This window comes from Doryrhamphus excisus, linkage group LG14 (assembly GCF_037039965.1).
Source record: "Doryrhamphus excisus strain RoL-2023G ecotype Guam linkage group LG14, RoL_Dexc_Guam_v1.1, whole genome shotgun sequence".
Classification (NCBI taxonomy): Eukaryota; Metazoa; Chordata; class Actinopteri; order Syngnathiformes; family Syngnathidae; genus Doryrhamphus; species Doryrhamphus excisus.
The window spans coordinates 4,310,148-4,327,996 of NC_136370.1; the positions used below are offsets into that span (position 1 = coordinate 4,310,148).

Genomic DNA, 17,849 nt, shown 5'->3' on the forward strand with positions numbered 1-17,849 from the left:
GAAAGGGTATCTTAGCACGAGAGCATACTGGAGAATCAGTCATCTGGAGAACACCCCTATAAAAAGCTGTGAGCTTCAACGCTGGGGGCTGACTCTCTTCTTCTCATCGGAGATTGCAGGAGGATATTAGAAGAGACATTTGGGCCAGAATTCTGACATTTTTTATTCTATTCTGTCTGACTTGTTTTCAATACATTTTGTAAACCTTCAATTGGAGTCTCACTACCGGAGATGAACACGCAAGGTGAAATAGTGATCCATGTGGCCTTTATGAGGTTGCGGAAAATTTAATCTCCAACAGCATCAAGAGGTTTTTATAGCCTTTTTTATTATAGATTTCACCGCCGTCATCCTTCCACCTTCAACATATGTATTGCTGTGAAAAGATGTTTATATAACATATATAATGTTTTGCAGCCTTGTCACTATCAAGGAATACTGTTCTGTGGCAACTTGGATGTCCTCCTTGTCTTTTTCCCCTGTGGACCGCATCAGGACTAGAATTCATTTTCCAAATGTGTTTATACTGTACTTTCAAGCCAAATGCTTCTTGTAAAGGTGTTCCTTCATCAGTGAAATGACCACGGCGAAGAACAGCACTCGAGGTGGACACCCGTTTGTCTCTTGTTCTCTGTACTTGTATCCACTATAGTCTTAAAACGTCATCATTTGGAAAAGAAAACAAACTTATCATGTTCCACAGGTCCTGTGCTCTTGTTTTAGAAAGCTGCACTTCCTGTTTGGGGGGAAGTTGCACAGCTGCACTGCAAATAGTGGAATTTATAAGCCCTGTGCACATGCTGGTTCATTGACTCTGTTCTCCTGCCAGTTGCTTGTTTTCACAGAACCTATTTCTCTGTCATCTTCTGTTGCCTGATCCTGCACTACAGCGAGTACCTGTTTTTGTTATTGCAATATTTGCACGCTGCCTGTGTCATTTTCTGTGTCATGTCATTTTGGCATGTCTAATTTGATGAAAAAAAAAGTTGACGGCCTACCTTGAGAAGTGTTTGTTTACTTTGCTTTAACTGAGAGGTGCTGTTCTGCTGGTATCACTGCCGGATATGACGTTGAGCTGTGACAAGGAGTTTGCCATGGACATTCAATGCAAATTTACCGTTTGCGTTCAAAAAACAAGCAAATCCTGTCAGTGACCCCCCTTGAAGTCACAAAATATTAGGCAGAAAAAGTGTCTGTACTCGTTGCGAGTTGCTTTTGATTCACCAGATTTAGCAATAAGGTCGCCAAACTGGCAACACCGGCACCAGCAATATTTGTCCCATATCAGGTTTACAGCAGCAAAATACAAGAGCACACTGGTATCGAACATAGCACACAAGAGCAGATGAAGTGCAAAGTAAGGGTGATACAAACCAGAAGCCGTCGTGGTTGTACCTATGGACCCATGGTGTCATTCTCCACTATCATGTCATTCTTATCAGGCCAGCAGATGGCAGACGGGCGCCCTCTACAGGCGTGATACTCGCACCCCCAAACGTGATCAAACGTCCACCACGTGATGTGGATCAAACCATGCCAAGTTTTTGGCATATGTGGGCGGGCGCCGCTGGACCTCAGTCTCAGGTTAATTATAAGGTAAAAAAAAAAAAAAACTTACCGCAGTAATTGCTCAAAAATAAAATACATGTAATAGTTAATGCTTTATTATTTATACATCACACCATGCTATTTCAGTCGGAAGTGTGAAATACAAAAGAGGGAATTGTGAGTTGATTTGAGTTGGTTTAGCCTTCGCTGCTAGTTGGCTGATGATAGAAAATAATGATAATAGTGCTGTTAATTAATGTCAACAAAACATGGAAAAGACAAAGTCAAAGCCACCATGTGCACAATTTAGAAAGAAGAGGAAAAAGGGGCTAAAGATAAAGGTATGGAGCTATAGCACCACTTTATGTACACCACATTATGGGATGTATATGATCAAATAAGCTAACGTTATTTAGTGGCTAAAGGCTAACTGCTGGGTTTTCATTGTATAAATGTAGATTTAAGTGGGGGGGGGGACCCTGTCTCAACATAAACGAACACATGACTCTGGTATGGATGCAAGAAGTCGTACTACCATTTGTATCGACCCGCCCACGTCCTATTTCCAAGCCAGCCGGAGAGGTCTTCGGCGCAGCGCTGCCACGCAGCCGAGCTCCGTTCCCTGGCAGCCTGCATCCTCGCTGCTTCCTTCACGTACACTGGGGGGAAAGAAGGGAGAGAAGGGAGGGGAGGGCGGAGAAAGCTCATTGGCTCCCTTTTTGGTGTCCAGGGAAGTCTGCTGACATTCAAGAGAAAGTTGTGGAACTTTCCTCAGCTCACACTGCCAGCACCGACCCACACGCAGCACGACCCACACGCAGCATCGACCCGGCGCAGGTGAGGGACGACACCGGCTTGCAATAGCTACTTGGTTTTTTTAAACTAACCTTTAATGTCAATGACGTTTGTTGCTATTTTTTCATTAATTTCTCTTTTCTGGTGCAGTTCCTCTCAAACTAGAACTTCAATAATATGTAACTGTGTCTACGGTGGAAACATACAATGGAGGCAATTTCTATCATGTGGTGACAAATGTATAATTTCAGCCTTTTGGGTGAGGGAATATGTATTTAATTTTGCAGGCCATTGCGCTGGAAATAGCCTACAAGCCACATCTTCACATGTAGTGGGATTTTTTGGGGTGAATTTTGTCCATTTTTAGGTCCGAGCCCATCAGTAAAATTCCACTTGAGAAGGTCTGAGGCAGTGGGCAGGACCTCCACCAGTCACTTGATCCACTGCACAATGTAAAGTGGTTGCTTGAAGAAGTTTTGGCATATTTGCTGGGATTGCATAATGTCCTCCAGCCTAGTGGTGGTGCACTGTATATGCTGTATTGCATGACAAGCAGTAAAATTTGCTATTCACAATGGCTTCCATTGACTGGACTGGATTTTGTCCAACCTACGGTGGTTTGGACGCAAAGGGACCTTTTTAGTCCAAGAAAGGACGATATAGCTCCTCTATGGTCTTGGCTCTCATTTTGTTTGACATTCCCTGAATGTCGGTAGGCCTCAGGGGTGGGCGTGCCGGACAATTTGATAAAGGAGGCGACTGGATGCAAGCCTCAAATCAGGCTTGATCAGTTGGCTGACTGCAAACGGTTAGCGTGATTATACAGGTTCCTCTGTCCATCGGACACTTCATTTAATTCCCCAGTATTCACTCGAGAAATTACGCTCAGCCGGTTTCCCAAGCTGATACCATGTGGATCGCTCACTCGTCTGGCATTAATACAGTTTTGTAACATTTTAAGACAAAAGTAGTATGACTATGAGTAGTAAATGTAGAGCTTTTTTCTCCTAAATTCGTGACTTTAATTCGCCTTTTTCTGGTAAATTTACAGCGTTCATTCTGAAATGTATGGCTTTTCTCTGAAATGTACAACTTTAATTTCATAAATGTACAACCTTTGTCAGAAATTTCCAACTTTTTTTCTCGTAAATTTAGCACTGCAATTCTTGTAAATGTACTTTGTTCTTCTAATAAATTCATTCATTCATTCATTTTCTACCGCTTTTCCTCACGAGGGTCGCGGGGGTGCTGTAAATTTACATTATGGTAATGGTAATGGTAATGGTAATGGTAATGGTAATGGTTTTATTTCATTTGAACATGCATCAGATTACAATTGAGTGCATCCCATAATCAGTTCACAGTTCCACATGTCCAAAAGGAGTAGGAAGAAGCAAAGCTTATTAAATCCTACCCCTCCATCTGGTACTTTTACGATCAGTAACTGTAACATTTGTTCACTTCCTGCTTTCCTAATATGGTTTAAGGTTTTTTTGGGGGTTTTTTTGTCACGTACCGAAGTACGAGGAGATATGAGCATCCAATGACATAATGGGTACCATAGTAAGTGTCAATATAGTGATATATATAGCACATCATGACTGGTTCAAGACTCTTCATCCTTGTATTTAGCAAACATCAACTGCTTGTATTGTTTCTTGAATTGGCTCATCGTTGTGCATTGTTTGAGGTCCTTACTCAATCCATTCCATAGTTTGATTCCACATACTGAAATGCTATGGCTAGCATAACGCAGTCCTAGCATAGAAGTGTTTCAAATACGCCAGGACTACGTAAAAAAAAACATAGCATTAATTCTCATAAATGTAGGGCTTTTTCCTTGTAAATTTACAACATTAATTCTTGTAAATGTATGGCTTTTTTCTCGGAAATTTGGGACTTTCATTCGCATTTTTTCTGGTAAATTTACAACATTAATTCTTGTAAATGTAGGGATTTTTTCTCGGAAATTTGTGACTTTCATTCGCTTTTTTCTGGTAAATTTACAACATTCATTCTCAAATGTATGGCTTTCCTCTGAAACAACTTTAATATCATAGATGTACAACCTCTGTCAGAAATTTCCGACTTTAATTCTTGTAAATGTATGGCTTTTTTTCTTGTATATTTACGATTGCAATTCTCGTAAATTTACGACTTTCATTCTCGTAAACGTACATCTTTTTTCTCTAAACTTTACAACTTTAATTTCATAAATGTAAAACTTTTAATTACAATGCTTGTAAATGTCTTTTTTCTCGTAAAATTCCGACTTTAATTCTCGTAAATGTAAGTCTTTTTTTCTCAGAAATTTACGACTGCAATTCCCGTAAAGGTACTTTTTTTTTCTCTTAAGTTTACGACTGCAATTGTCGTGACTCAACCATTCACACTCACATTCATACCTAGCATGTTTTTGGAATGTGGGAGGAAACCGGAGTACCCGGAGAAAACCCACGCATGCATGGGGAGAACACGCAAACTCCACACAGAGAATCGAACTTCCAGATCTCCTGACGATGTGGCTTACATGCTAACATATAATATATATTAGACTAAAATATGTTGTACTCCACTTTGCAGTAGTACTAGTAGTTTTCTTGTCCCATTGTGTGATGGCTGTTTCCTTGCAGACCTGCAAACATGTCCGTAAAGATTCACATCAACAGCCCCAGTGTGAAGTACACAGATACACACATCGAGGCTGAGTATTCCTACCAGACCACATCCGTGCATAAGGACGGCAATACTCTCACAGTAAGTTCCACCCCTCCCGTCCTTATCCATCCATACTTGAACACACGATGATGCCATACAGGTGACCCCCCGCTCCACGGAGATGACCCTGCGCACGGAGACGCATGTACCCAGGCTGGGGGTGATGCTGGTGGGTTGGGGAGGCAACAACGGCACGACGGTCACGGCAGCTGTCCTGGCCAACAAGATGAACCTCACCTGGAACACAAAGACCGGAGTCAAGGTGAATGAACAGAAGACTATTACTGTGATACACTGTGATACATATAGCACAGCCGTGACTGAAAAGCCATCCGCTAAGTGTGTCTCATATTAAAAATTGCCATTTTTAGACAATTCTGAGCTGTTTCTCCTGTGAAGTAACTGAATAATAATCATAAAATTCTGCATTTTTAAAAAACATTTCAAACTTCCTTGCTGTCCTTCCTTCCTTCCTTCCTTCCTTTCTTCCTCCTTTTTCTAAAGTAGTGAGGTATTTCCTGTAATATTCTGACTTTTATTGCTGTAAATTGAACAGTTTTTCTTGTAATATTTAGGCTTTATTTGTGTAATATTACATACTTCAGTCAATTTGTTTGTAATATTACAACTTTATTCTCGTAAAATCATGACAATATTATGATTTTAGAACAGTAAATGAAACATTTTTTTCTTGTAATATTTAGACTTCTTTGTGTAATATTATGATATATACTACGATATGCCAATATTGTCCAACTCGCACTTTCCGATGCCCATATCAGCCGATACCTATATATATATATATATATATATATATATATATATATATATATATATATATATATATATTCTTTTTGCTGATATCAGTCCCAATAATTATCAGACATCCCTAATATATACTTTATTTTAGTAATTTTTTTCTTGTAAAATGTAAAATTTAAGTTGCAGTATTACAACTTTATTTTTATAAAATCATGATATTATGACTTTAAAATAGGATATTTATAAAAGGAACACTTTTTCTTGTAATATTGAGACTTTATTTGTGTAATTTCATACTATATAGTATAACTTTTTTTAATTGTCAAATTTTTACGGTATTTGTGTAATATTCCAACTTTATTCTAACAATTTTTTCCTGTGATATTATGACCTTATTATTATAAATGGAACATTCAAAAGAAATGGAAGAAAAGACAGCATTATTGCACCAGTGCGGATAGTTATATGCAAAATGTGATTTAAAAAAGAATAAAATCAATTGGCGCTGATTGGAGCATGATTACCTTTCCAATGGCCTGGGAGCAGGCGTCCCTTGAGATTTTCCATGGCAGTCGCGAGCACACGACCATCCTCACCTCTTCTGCCCTCCCTAACAAGTAGCATCATGTAGAATTGGGAAAGAGCCGGGTCAGAAGCTATGTAATGTAAGGATGTCAACCCACGTGGAAGTGCATTCTTGAGCGTGAGGAAGACACAGTGTATGTTTTCCAGTTCCCCCCGTGTCATCTAGAAGGGTTGTTCACCAGAGTGTTACAAGCTTAACCCCTGCTTGAGGCTGCCATTGCTTTATATGGCCAACAATCATGTAATATGTTTTTTTCTCCCTACATTCTTTAGAGGGCAAACTACTTTGGATCCTTCCTGCAGGCGTCTACCGTGTGTGTGGGGTCGGGGCCCGAGGGCGAGGTCCATGTACCCTTCTGTGACCTCCTACCCATGGTGCAGCCCAACGACATTGTCTTTGACGGTATGGATATTTACTAGGGTTTCCAAATGATTGATGAATTACGCTTGTCAAACTATGTCTACTATGAAATATGGCCATGTATTTTACCATAAATTCCAGTGTATAAGCTGCTACTTTCTTCTTAAATTTCAACCTTGTGGCTTATACAGCTATGTGGCTAATTTATGGCTAAGGTCTAATCTTGTGACGTCTCCTATACTTCAGAACTACTACTGATTGTTGAAATACTGCGCCGTTTGCAAGTCTGTGAGGAAACTGTAGCTGTTTTCACACGCTATCAGTTCGAGCTTGTCAACCCATAGGAAGTCGCAGGTCATTCGTCAGTGTAACAGTCTGACTGACGGTATGAACTTACAAAGAGCACTAAACTCATCACACAGTAACTTAACAATCAAAGGGTAGCTAAGACATATACAATACAGGTACCAATCAAATAAACAGCATTTACTGGTGCCTGCCGGGGCGCTGCAATGATGTCGGCCTCCCTCTGGTGGACAGAGGCAGCACTGCAGCGTCGTCCATCCATCCATGCATCCATTTTGCCACTTGTCCTCCGGTGAAATGCTTTGCTCAAATGCGCTGCATTATGGGAAAACATTAAAAGAGTTTTATTTTATTTGAAACTCGTATTGGTACATGTTTGTGCATTTCCTAGCTACCTTTTGAGTGTTATGTTGCTGTGTTGGGTTATGTGGACAAACAGATGGTTATTATGAATCAAATGTTGTGCTTGTGTTTTTCAGGCTGGGATATTTCCTCACTGGATCTCGGGAGGGCAATGGAGCGTGCTCAAGTCCTGGACTGGTCGTTACAAGAGCAGCTACGACCATACATGGACGCCATGAAACCCAGGCCGTCCATCTACATCCCAGAATTCATTGCTGCCAACCAAGAGAGTCGAGCCGACAACGTGCTCACGGGGACCATAGCGGAGCAGGTGGTGTTTTTTTTTTCTTTTGTCACTTGACCACTAGGGGGCACATGTGTTAGTTTCCCGTTGCTTTCCAACCTTTCCAGTTGGAGCAAATCAGAGCAGACATCCGAGACTTCCATCAGTCGAGCGGTGTGGACAAAGTCATCGTCCTGTGGACCGCCACCACTGAGCGCTTCTGCGACGTGGTGCCTGGGATCAACGACACGGCCGAAAACCTTCTTGCCGCCATTCAGGTCAGACAGCAAATAGATGGCAAGAATTTGTTTTTGTTTTGTTTTTGTTTTGCATTAACATGAGGTTGAAACTTATTCATTTCATTCACTTATTCATTGATTATTCATACAAAAATAATTATTTACATTTTTAAATTTCTTAAGATGTTTCTTAACATAAGATGTACAAATTAACAGAAGAAAATCCCAAATATTTTTCAGCTGAAATATATAATCATATAACACAAATATATTTAAAAAAAATGCACAATAAATAAATGATTGGGTTGGGTTTTATGTCTGTTCAAAGCACGCTTGTTCTTCTGTCTACTGGCGTATTGTTTAAGAATCCTGCCTGAGCATGTGAGGAGAATCTGAGACAGGATTATACACCGTAGACGCCTTCAATCACTAACAATATGGTTTCTTGTCATCCACCAGGCGGGCTCAGAGGTGTCTCCCTCCACTCTGTTTGCAGTGGCCAGCATCCTGGAGGGATGCGCCTACATCAACGGCTCCCCTCAGAACACCTTCGTGCCGGGGGCTGTGGAGCTGGCCATGCAGAGGGACGTCTTCATCGGTGGGGACGACTTCAAGTCCGGCCAGACGAAGATCAAGTCGGTGCTGGTGGACTTCCTGGTCAGCTCGGGCATCAAGGTGAGGATGCGGCCCAGGAGTGTCGAAACAGCAGAAAGATGTTGTTTGCGAACAATTCCTCTTCCCTCTCCGCAGCCCACCTCCATCGTCAGCTACAATCACCTGGGAAACAACGACGGCAAGAATCTGTCCGCCCCGCAGCAGTTCCGCTCCAAAGAGATCACCAAGAGCAACGTGGTGGACGACATGGTGCAATCCAACCACGTACTGTACCGACGCGGCGAAAAACCCGACCACTGTGTGAGTGACACACGGAGATGATACACAACAACATCAAATCTATCAACAACATGTGTGTGTGTGTATGACCATGTACTGCATGTGTGTGTGTTGATACAGGTGGTGATTAAGTACATTCCTTATGTGGGAGACAGCAAGCGAGCCATGGATGAATACACCTCTGAGATCATGATGGGAGGCCTCAACACCATCGTACTGCACAACACCTGCGAGGTCACTACTACTACTTATTATTATTATTATTATTTTATACCTTTTATGCGCTTAGAATGTTTCAAGTCATGTTTTGGGCCCAATTTCAGACCTTCTAAATGAATTCCTCTTCCTGTGAACCCTGACTGTCCTTTCTTTGCTGTGTGGGGCAGCGCTAAGTTGGTTCACTGTTTTTTTTAATTATTAGAAATCAGAGATTTCGAGAATGATTTGTACCAATGAAATGTACGAGAATACATTTGTAAATTTATGAGAAAGAGGTCGTAAATTTATGAGGAAAAGTCGTATGCATACGACTTGATACTTGTTTCTTATAAATGTGTTATAAACGTGTTTAAGAATGACATGTTTGCAGATCAGCAAACTCGCTCAGCCACTCGTTGCCAGGCAGAATTTGTTGTACTTTGCACATTGTACTGAATGCACTTTCATTTGTATTTTTTTTCTTATTGATTGCATTCAGTGCTCAATTGTACCAAATGACGTACAATTCTAGGTTGTAACCTCCTGTTTTACCATTCCCCTCCCCAGGACTCTCTTCTAGCCAGCCCAATCATCCTGGACCTGGCCATCCTGACAGAACTTTGTCAGCGTGTGACGGTCCGACTCGAGGGCAAGGACCACTTCCAATCCTTTCACAGCGTCCTGGCTATTCTCGCCTTCCTTTGCAAGGCCCCACTCGTCCCACCTGGCACTCCTGTCATCAACGCTTTCTTCCGTCAGAGAGCATCTATAGAGAACATCATGAGGTACACCAAAAAGAGGCTCTTTCTTGTCTGTCTTTTATGACTCAAGTGTTCACATTGTTCATTTCCAGAGCGTGTCTCAGCCTCCCACCTCAGAGTCATATGCTGCTTGAGGAAAAGCTGCAGAGACACTTCCTGTCTCCGCACTGCGTGAACGGCGACATTGCCGCTTTGAAAAAGAAAATCATCTGGAACCACAAAGAGGCTACAAACGGCATCTATGCCAATGGTGAGGACGATGCAGAGCACTCCAATTAAAGATGTGAAATGGAACAAAATTGTGATCCTTAATAATACAATCCTCACTTATCGTGGCTAGATTAGGAATAAACCAATGTAAAACCATCAATTCTCTAATGTCACCCGTTTTCCTGTCAATTTAAGTGTTTACTTGAATAAAAGCCGCTATGGAAGCAGAAATGTAATCTTATAGTAGTCTTATTTCACTTCCAAAGACACAAAAACAACTAAGTGTGTTAGGAATGGAATATGTTCCACTCTGTAACATATCTATAACAGAGAGATAACCCATTCACCAAGGACTTTCACTTGGAACAAAAGGCATCCTGTTGTTTTGCATTCATTACAAAGACACACACACACACACACACAAGTTAGTATTGGTTGAAACCAGATCAGAACAATGAACCATTGCAGTTTCTTGCTAATATGTACTCTATGATATTAATTGCCCGTTGTATTTAAAAAAACAGGTCTGGTGTTTTTGTTTTGTATTTTACATGATACAATCTTGGGAGTGGTTAGCCGCACAGCTAGGGGACCCGAGTTCAATTCCACCCTCTCCAGTACATCTCTGTGTGAATGTATATGTATATGTATATTTATATGTATATGTATATGTATATGTATATGTATACGTATGTATATTTAGATTTAGATTTAGATTTAGATTATATTTATTTCATTATTTATTATTTTACTTTTTAATCCTACCACAAAGACAAACGGTAGCTGTGACTTTAAGGTTTCCTAATCACCTTTCACCGCATTCACTTCCGTTGCCATCAACAAACATGGCCGACAGAGAGAAGCGCCGGTCCGGGGTGTCTCCCCCTGCTGTCGTAGCCGAGGGCAAAGCCTCCAAGCCGGACACGGACAGTGACTTCCTATCGCAGGCCGGAGTTGGGGAGCTTCTACGCGGAGCCCTGTTAAAAATGGTCGAAGCCAGGCCGGACGACCCCATCGGTTTCCTGGCCGACCATTTCGGCAGCCTCGCGTCCGTGGTGGAGAGTAGCAGCGCGCCGGCCGGCAGTGGTGGCGGTGTTGGGGGGGACAAGGACCACCTGAACAACGGCTCGCTGGGAGGAGGAGCCCGGGCTCAGCAGCGTCTAAACCGGGCGCTGTGGCACCTGCGCTTGGCCCACCACTCCCAGAGGTAGTGGCTAATTAGCCTCATGGCAGAACGGCTGCTACAGTATTTCCATGTCAAATTAGTTTATTAATTCAGTTAATACGTTGGCACTTTATTAAGTACAACTGCACGATAACAAAAATCTCCAAAGTTTGATTGACACTAACAAATGACAGCTAATAAAGGCGTTACAATGGCGATTCCTTGACCGTGGAACTGATGATAATTAATCCCTGCTACCCCTCATATTCACTGATTATCCCTCTGCTAAATAATAAATAAATGTATATATATATTTAATAATAACGACATAGAAAGCGGAGTGAAGGGACTGTCTGCAGGGGGAACAAATGTGTTGTCGCTATGAGTCCAACAGAGGGCCCTGTTTCACTTGCAATTCATTCAATATTGTCCAGCAGGAAGATGCTTTAACAAGACATGATGAAGTGTAACTTCACATTTTTGTACATATATATATGTAAAATCTTCAGTCATTCACTGGGGGTCTTGGGATGTAACTCAAGGACATAGGGTTCTTCTAATTCCACCGTTTCCTTTGAGACAAATTGTGGTATTTTGTGTGTATTATTACTGTAAGAGAATACTTTTTAGGGTATCCTAATTTTGGTACATGACTGTATTTGTTTCTGTAAAAGATAACTTTTCTATTCCTGAACCGCTGCACAAAAAAGGGTGAAAATGTATGAAAACAGACCCCTTGCTGACAATTATGCCACATGGGGATGCTGTTATTAAACCCCATAAATTGGACTGACTTGAACGGACTTGTAACTTTAGGGATTTTAGTCAAAATTTGGTACACACTTTTGGGGTACTTGTGTGTCAAATTTGAGCAAAATTGATGAAAAAACATGGCCGCCATGAAGCAAACTGTCCATACGTCATTCATCATAACTGTTATTTTTCCCCCTCAACCCAGATCAGCGTTCAGCAACAATGTCCGTGTAGCTTACGACCTCCTGAACCTCACCGGACCCTCCTGCCAAGGTGAGGTCCAAGACGACCCCCGTGACTCCCCAACAGTGGCAGGAGGAGGAGTCCGAGGGGGCGTGTACACACAGACTCTGCAGTGCCTGTGCAGTGAAGGCGGCATCCCCGCCTCCACCTCTGCCCCTCTCCTGTATCGCCTCCACTGCCAGGACCACGAGGCCGTCCCTTACGACATCTTCCGCCACGGTGTGCTCACGTGCGCCATTTTTTCGGACTACATCCGCCAGGCTCAGAGGCTTTACGCTGAAGTGTGCTGCCAGGACGAGGGGTCGCCATCACGGGCGCTGTGCCAGGCCGTGCTGGGCACACTAAAGGACGCCTTGGAAACATCACGAGGCTGTGATGCGAACAGTGTTGTTGACGTGAACGCTCGAGGCAGCCTGTGCTTGGAGTCCAGCGTAAAGGCTATTCGCTACCTGGAGGCGAATGCCAAGATGTCACCACGCAACCTGACACAGGCCATGAACGCAGCGCGTATGCGTGGGCCGGGTGGCAACATGGATGCAAAGGAATTTGAGAATGCTGCAGCAGAACTTTTTATTGCTCGTGTTAAAGTTGTTTCTTAACATGTGGTTGTGCAGCTAGTGATTCCCTTATGTGCTCCTACCTCCAGCAGACTCTTTGAAGACACTATGAGTAACTTGCATACAGTAGAACCGATCATACGTTCCTTTGTTCCTTTGTTGGTAGAGGAATGCAATAATGCTCTGATCTTTAATAAATCCTACTTTTATTATTGTCAGGCTCAGATACATTCAAATATATAGATACATTATTCATGTATTGTGGATTTATTTCACCCATAAAACGGAATCATTGCTAAAAACGATTCATTGATTCAACTGCTTCCACCTGCGACCACTAGGGGAGGTAGACATCACTGTCGAAGCCGAAAAAGAAAACCCCAGAAGCACGCCTCACAGCATTATTGTTCCACCAATCGTTTACGACTACTTACCTCCTCAGCTGTTCATTCCGTGCAAATGATACTTGCATTATTGTCAGCCTCAGATATTCAAATAAATTGATAATGTATTCGTGTATTATGGATTTATTTCACCCAGTAAACGAAATAAGCATACATCATTCATTGATTCAACCGCTCCCACCTCCAACCACTAGATAGAAGTAGAGTTCACTACCGGAGCCGAAGAAGAAACCCCGGAAGTGTACATACTATCTGTATAATCATTAGCCATACAATTCCATCACTTGTTTACGACTATTTACATCCTTAAATCTCATATATCGTGGTGTTGTGTAAACTTGTGAAGAATGGAGGGCGATGAACAGCTACGGTCTTTCACGTTTTTGATGACGTATATGCTTCTGAAGCGACGGAGAGACTTAAACAGCGCGGAAGTTCAGAGGCGCAATGAGCTGCAGAGGCGCGTCGGACAGCGACAGTACTTCTTCCAGAGACAGAGGCGGATGATGATGGTCGGTATGAGAATTTTTCCGTCTTACGCTTATTCATTGAGACCCAATTAGCACATATAAATATACTCAATTTTAAGCCACACATTTATGAATGCAGTGCAAATCTACGGTACTGCAAACTACAACTGCAGCCAATGAAAATGTGAGTGAAGGTAGAATTATTGTATCTACTTAGATTGCATATATTGTTTGGCTAAAAATGTTTTACATAAAGGTTTCCAGAATACAAACAGAAATATTTATATTTTAGTTATTTGCATTTATTTATAGTGCAGCCATCCGTCCTCACTGGGATTACTAGCTAGCCGGAGCCTTTCCCAGTTATTTGTAGGCTTTTAAGATTCCCCAAAAAGACTTAACAGAAGTACAGAAGCAAACCAAACAGCAGTTGACTAAAAACAAGAAAATCTGTAAAATGAGTTGTTTTTTCTCGCCCTTTTCCTAGATGATGATAGCAGGGGGCGTTCGCTCCAGTGTTCACATCCGAACACGCCCCTGGACAACCGTCATGAGCACGGATTGGTGGGAGCGTGTGGCGATGACGGAATTCCAGCCCTCAGATTGGCTGGACAAGTTTCGAATGAGCCGTGAGACCTTCTTCTACATCTGCGACAAGCTGCGCTCCCGTCTGACCCGCCAGGACACCAGCTTCCGCCAGGCGCTGCCCGTGGAGAAGCGCGTGGCGGTGGCTCTGTGGCGCCTGGCGTCCAACGTGGAATACCGCACCATCAGCGCCCTGTTCGGCGTGGGGAAATCCACCGTGTGCAAATGCGTCCGGGACATGTGTCACAGCATTGTGGCGCTCCTCAGCGCCGACTACCTACGCTCGCCCACCAAGCAGGAGCTGGAAGAGTCGGCCCAGCTCTTCTTGTCTCGCTGGGGCTTCCCGCACTGTGCCGCCGCCATAGCAACGCTTCACACGGCCATCATCACACCATCCAATAACGCATCCGACTACGTTAACCCCGCTGGCTGGCTCTCTGTGCTGTCCCAGGTGGAGTTCTTTTATGTATGCTCACGCAAACGCTTCAGTCAGGCGGTGACCAGCTGTGTCTTGGATGCTACAGGTGGTGGTGAACGGCCGAGGGCTGATCTGGGACGTTTGCGCCTGTTTCCCAGGAGGGACGGAGCCGGCTGACATCTTACAGAACTCAGCGCTCTGGGCAACAGCCGCTGAGGGTGGACTATCACAGGCGCCGCCTTCTTTCTTCATGGGGAAGCAACTCAGGTAAATGCCACACTGTTGCATCAAATAATTGAACAACATCTACGTCCACTTTAGGGCGCTTCCTGTCCACATTCTGCATGAACTACTTAAAAACTGGAGTGTTTTTAACATACTGTTAGGAATGTAATATTTTATATAGTTGCATATTGTTTGTTATATTAGCACTTTTTCACAACAGACTGGAATAGAATATATATATATGGATAACACAGAAAAATGTCATATTTTTCACTCCCTTGTGAACAAGCACAACTGTGTTGCAGCACTCATCCAAAACAGAGGGGAAAATATTCAATTCAAAGACAGATTTGTTCATATTTTACACTTTTCCCCATAGAAATCATGGAAATAGAAATAATCTGTACCAGGGTTAAACTGCATCCATTACAATAACTTGTTATGAAGTTATTAATGCAGGCAGATTCGGCAGATGCCGGTATCTTGTCCATGAGGAAGGAGATTTTTTTATGACATAAAATGCTGTGGGCCGCACGGTGAACGAGTGTTAGCATGTAGGCCACACAGTCAGGAGATCGGAAAGACCTGGGTTCGATTCTCTGCTTGGACATCTCTATGTGGAGTTTGCACTTTCTGGCGTCACCTTTTGCATCTGATGTTTAATACACCAGTGTAAAAATAAGTTAGGCACTGTATAAACAACTAAGTGGTCTCGATCAGGGATTCTCAAATAGTTTCAGCCTGGCACCATTTTCCAATGGTCGGTCACGACCCGCTTTCATTTATTTGATTCATATATTATTTTATATATTATATATTCATTTTTATTTAAGACAAACCAAGCAAATGTATCTGTCGTCTTTTGAAACAATAATACACATAATTACATGTCCAAAGTGCATTTTAGAGGAATTTATTAAGGCATTTTATGAACAAAATGAGGAAGAACGTGATAAATGCATGAAAATAAAATATATAAAAATACCACACAATCAGATATTTCATAGATATATCTTGTAACTGTTCAATGAACAAATATCAAGGAGGAAGAGGACAAAAATTTTGCTGCGGCCCACCTGGAATGTATAGGCGACCCACTTTAGGGTTCCCGACCCACCAGTTGAGTACCACTGGTCTATCCTGTATAACAACCTTTTCCTTTCACTTCCTGTCTAGCTACGTGCTTCTCGGGGAGGCGTGCTACCCGCTCCAGAGCTGGCTAATGAAGGCCTTCGTGGACAAAAGACCCACCAGGACGTGTCCCGTGGTGTTGACAGAGCGACAGCACCTCTTTAACCAGCGCCTCCGCAGAGCGCGCCACGTCTCCCAGGAGGCACTGCTGAGGCTGAAGGCGCGCTGGCAGTGCCTGAGCAAGAGAAACGACTGCGGCCTGGACGTGGTGCCCACCATGATCCTGGCCTGCTGCATTCTGCACAACGTGTGTGAGGCTCACGGTGACGCCTTCAACGGGGAGTGGCTGGCTGAGGCGACCGAGGCGGAAAGCCCCCAGCCGAGCTACGCAGAGGTCGCCGCCAGTGCCGGCGAACCGAGTCAGGCAGAGGAGGTCCGGCAGCTCTTTTGTGACTATTTTCAACAAACTGGATGAAATATCACCACACGGACATTTGAAAACACTTCTTATATATATATATATATTTATTGATCAGGCCCACCTAGATGCTCTTTTGAAACTTTTGAAAGCACGTATCGCTCCTATCAACAAGCAGCAGGTGTCGCCCAATCTTAACGCACTCACAGGCGGCTGTATGTCATGTTTTTTACCGTTTCCCCTTTGTCACACAGCAACCTTTTTGCAGTCGGCCCTTAAAAACATCAGAGCTCTTCTGTCATATAGAGGATCAGATTACTGTACACTATGTCTGTTTTCAATAAGTATAATTTTATCAACTATATTAGCCATTTAATGAATTAAAAATATATATAAAAAAAGAAATTAGCGTTCTGAAAAAGTGGCCTCTGGAACAACTTACCATAATTTCCGGTGTATAAGAAGCGCTAAATTTACGGAGAAAAACAGATTTGTACATATGTTGGCCGCACCTGGCTATAAGTCCTGTGTGTCCATGTCATAAAATGGCATACTGTGGTGTGCATGGGTCTGTGAGGAACAGGTAGGTCTTTATTTGACAGGAGCCAATCAAAACCTGGAAGTATGAAAAAAAAACTCACAAGCTAACACTCAACAGCTAGGTAAGAAATACACAAGGCAAGTATCAATACGAGTTTAAAATAAAAACAAACTGCTATTTTAACGTCATCCCATAGTGCATTTCATTGGTTATTGCCGCCGGGGCGCTGCAATGACGACAGCCTCCCTCAGGGCCTTGTCTTCTTCAGTGCCCCAAAATTGGTTTGGAAAAAGTTTGGAGTTTGCAGGAGAACACCAAACATGGGACATTGAAAGGTGCAAGAACGTTTTAAAAAATTGGACCTTGACGGACGGTCCTTATGGCTTCCAACATTACTGGCCTGACAAGGTGATCCCACCTGAGATGTTTTCCACGCAGCATAGTGAAGGAGGGCGCCATCAGGATCCTTCATTGGAACAATGGCGCTTTAGGTTGTGCAGGGGTGTGAAACGGCAGGTGGCTATGTGGAGATGTTGCAGGGGACATCCCTCATGACAGGGCTCTGTCTGTGGTAATGACTGGCTTGACAAAAGACTCCTTGCAAACGAATAAGCTCACTCTTTTGGTAAATAAGTGTATAATATATGTAGTAGCTGAATATAATGAACTATATTATTGAATATGTTACAGAACGGTATATTTAAAAAATGATTTCATATTTAAATTATTTATGCGGGTGTAGTTTCTAATAATGGCCACTGGGTATCGCTGGTATTCCAGTAGGCGTTTAGTCGAAAGAAATGCTTTCTTTAACAATGTATCAATGAAAACAGGCCGATTTTTACATAGCTCTTGGATTACCTCAATAAATATATTAAAAATACATATTCTTCTGGTTAAAAGCCCGTGTGTATGTGTGTGTGATCGGCCGTACATG

The 17,849-nt window shown here is 42.7% G+C and overlaps 3 protein-coding genes across 4 annotated transcripts; all 3 read left to right on the forward strand.

Annotated features, from left to right (window-relative positions):
• The first annotated feature begins 1,768 nt into the window (after window positions 1–1,768).
• LOC131140338 (inositol-3-phosphate synthase 1-A-like) lies at window positions 1,769–10,224 on the forward strand. Its single transcript, XM_058090630.2, has 12 exons — window positions 1,769–1,889; window positions 2,279–2,385; window positions 4,977–5,100; window positions 5,162–5,323; window positions 6,682–6,811; window positions 7,555–7,748; window positions 7,829–7,978; window positions 8,399–8,614; window positions 8,690–8,854; window positions 8,954–9,067; window positions 9,599–9,816; window positions 9,885–10,224. The coding sequence occupies exons 1-12, from the start codon at window positions 1,818–1,820 to the stop codon at window positions 10,069–10,071; spliced, it is 1,839 nt and encodes a 612-aa protein (XP_057946613.2). The 5' UTR covers window positions 1,769–1,817; the 3' UTR covers window positions 10,072–10,224.
• A 590-nt stretch (window positions 10,225–10,814) lies between these two features.
• On the forward strand, window positions 10,815–13,203 carry tpgs1 (tubulin polyglutamylase complex subunit 1). Its single transcript, XM_058090750.2, has 2 exons — window positions 10,815–11,209; window positions 12,126–13,203. Exons 1-2 carry the CDS (start codon window positions 10,848–10,850, stop codon window positions 12,760–12,762), a joined length of 999 nt encoding a protein of 332 aa, XP_057946733.2. The 5' UTR covers window positions 10,815–10,847; the 3' UTR covers window positions 12,763–13,203.
• A 138-nt stretch (window positions 13,204–13,341) lies between these two features.
• LOC131140093 (uncharacterized) lies at window positions 13,342–17,781 on the forward strand. 2 transcript variants are annotated; one of them, XM_058090206.2, is made up of 4 exons: window positions 13,342–13,636; window positions 14,082–14,630; window positions 14,704–14,864; window positions 15,999–17,780. In XM_058090206.2, the coding sequence occupies exons 1-4, from the start codon at window positions 13,472–13,474 to the stop codon at window positions 16,426–16,428; spliced, it is 1,305 nt and encodes a 434-aa protein (XP_057946189.2). In that variant the 5' UTR covers window positions 13,342–13,471; the 3' UTR covers window positions 16,429–17,780. The 2 variants fall into 2 exon arrangements, with proteins under 2 accessions (XP_057946189.2, XP_057946190.2); XM_058090207.2 differs by having other exon boundaries at window positions 13,494–13,640; window positions 15,999–17,781.
• The last annotated feature ends 68 nt before the right edge of the window (window positions 17,782–17,849 follow it).

Coding starts and splice junctions, on each gene's coding strand:
- tpgs1 (XM_058090750.2), top strand. CDS start 10,848: ATGGCCGACAGAGAGAAGCGCCGGTCCGGGGTGTCTCCCCCTGCTGTC. Junction 11,210..12,125: donor TTGGCCCACCACTCCCAGAG/GTAGTGGCTAAT, acceptor CCCTCAACCCAG/ATCAGCGTTCAGCAACAATG.
- LOC131140093 (XM_058090206.2), top strand. CDS start 13,472: ATGGAGGGCGATGAACAGCTACGGTCTTTCACGTTTTTGATGACGTAT. Junction 14,631..14,703: donor GGCTCTCTGTGCTGTCCCAG/GTGGAGTTCTTT, acceptor TGGATGCTACAG/GTGGTGGTGAACGGCCGAGG. Junction 14,865..15,998: donor TTCATGGGGAAGCAACTCAG/GTAAATGCCACA, acceptor CTTCCTGTCTAG/CTACGTGCTTCTCGGGGAGG.
- LOC131140338 (XM_058090630.2), top strand. CDS start 1,818: ATGGAAAAGACAAAGTCAAAGCCACCATGTGCACAATTTAGAAAGAAG. Junction 5,101..5,161: donor AGGACGGCAATACTCTCACA/GTAAGTTCCACC, acceptor GATGCCATACAG/GTGACCCCCCGCTCCACGGA. Junction 9,068..9,598: donor TACTGCACAACACCTGCGAG/GTCACTACTACT, acceptor TCCCCTCCCCAG/GACTCTCTTCTAGCCAGCCC.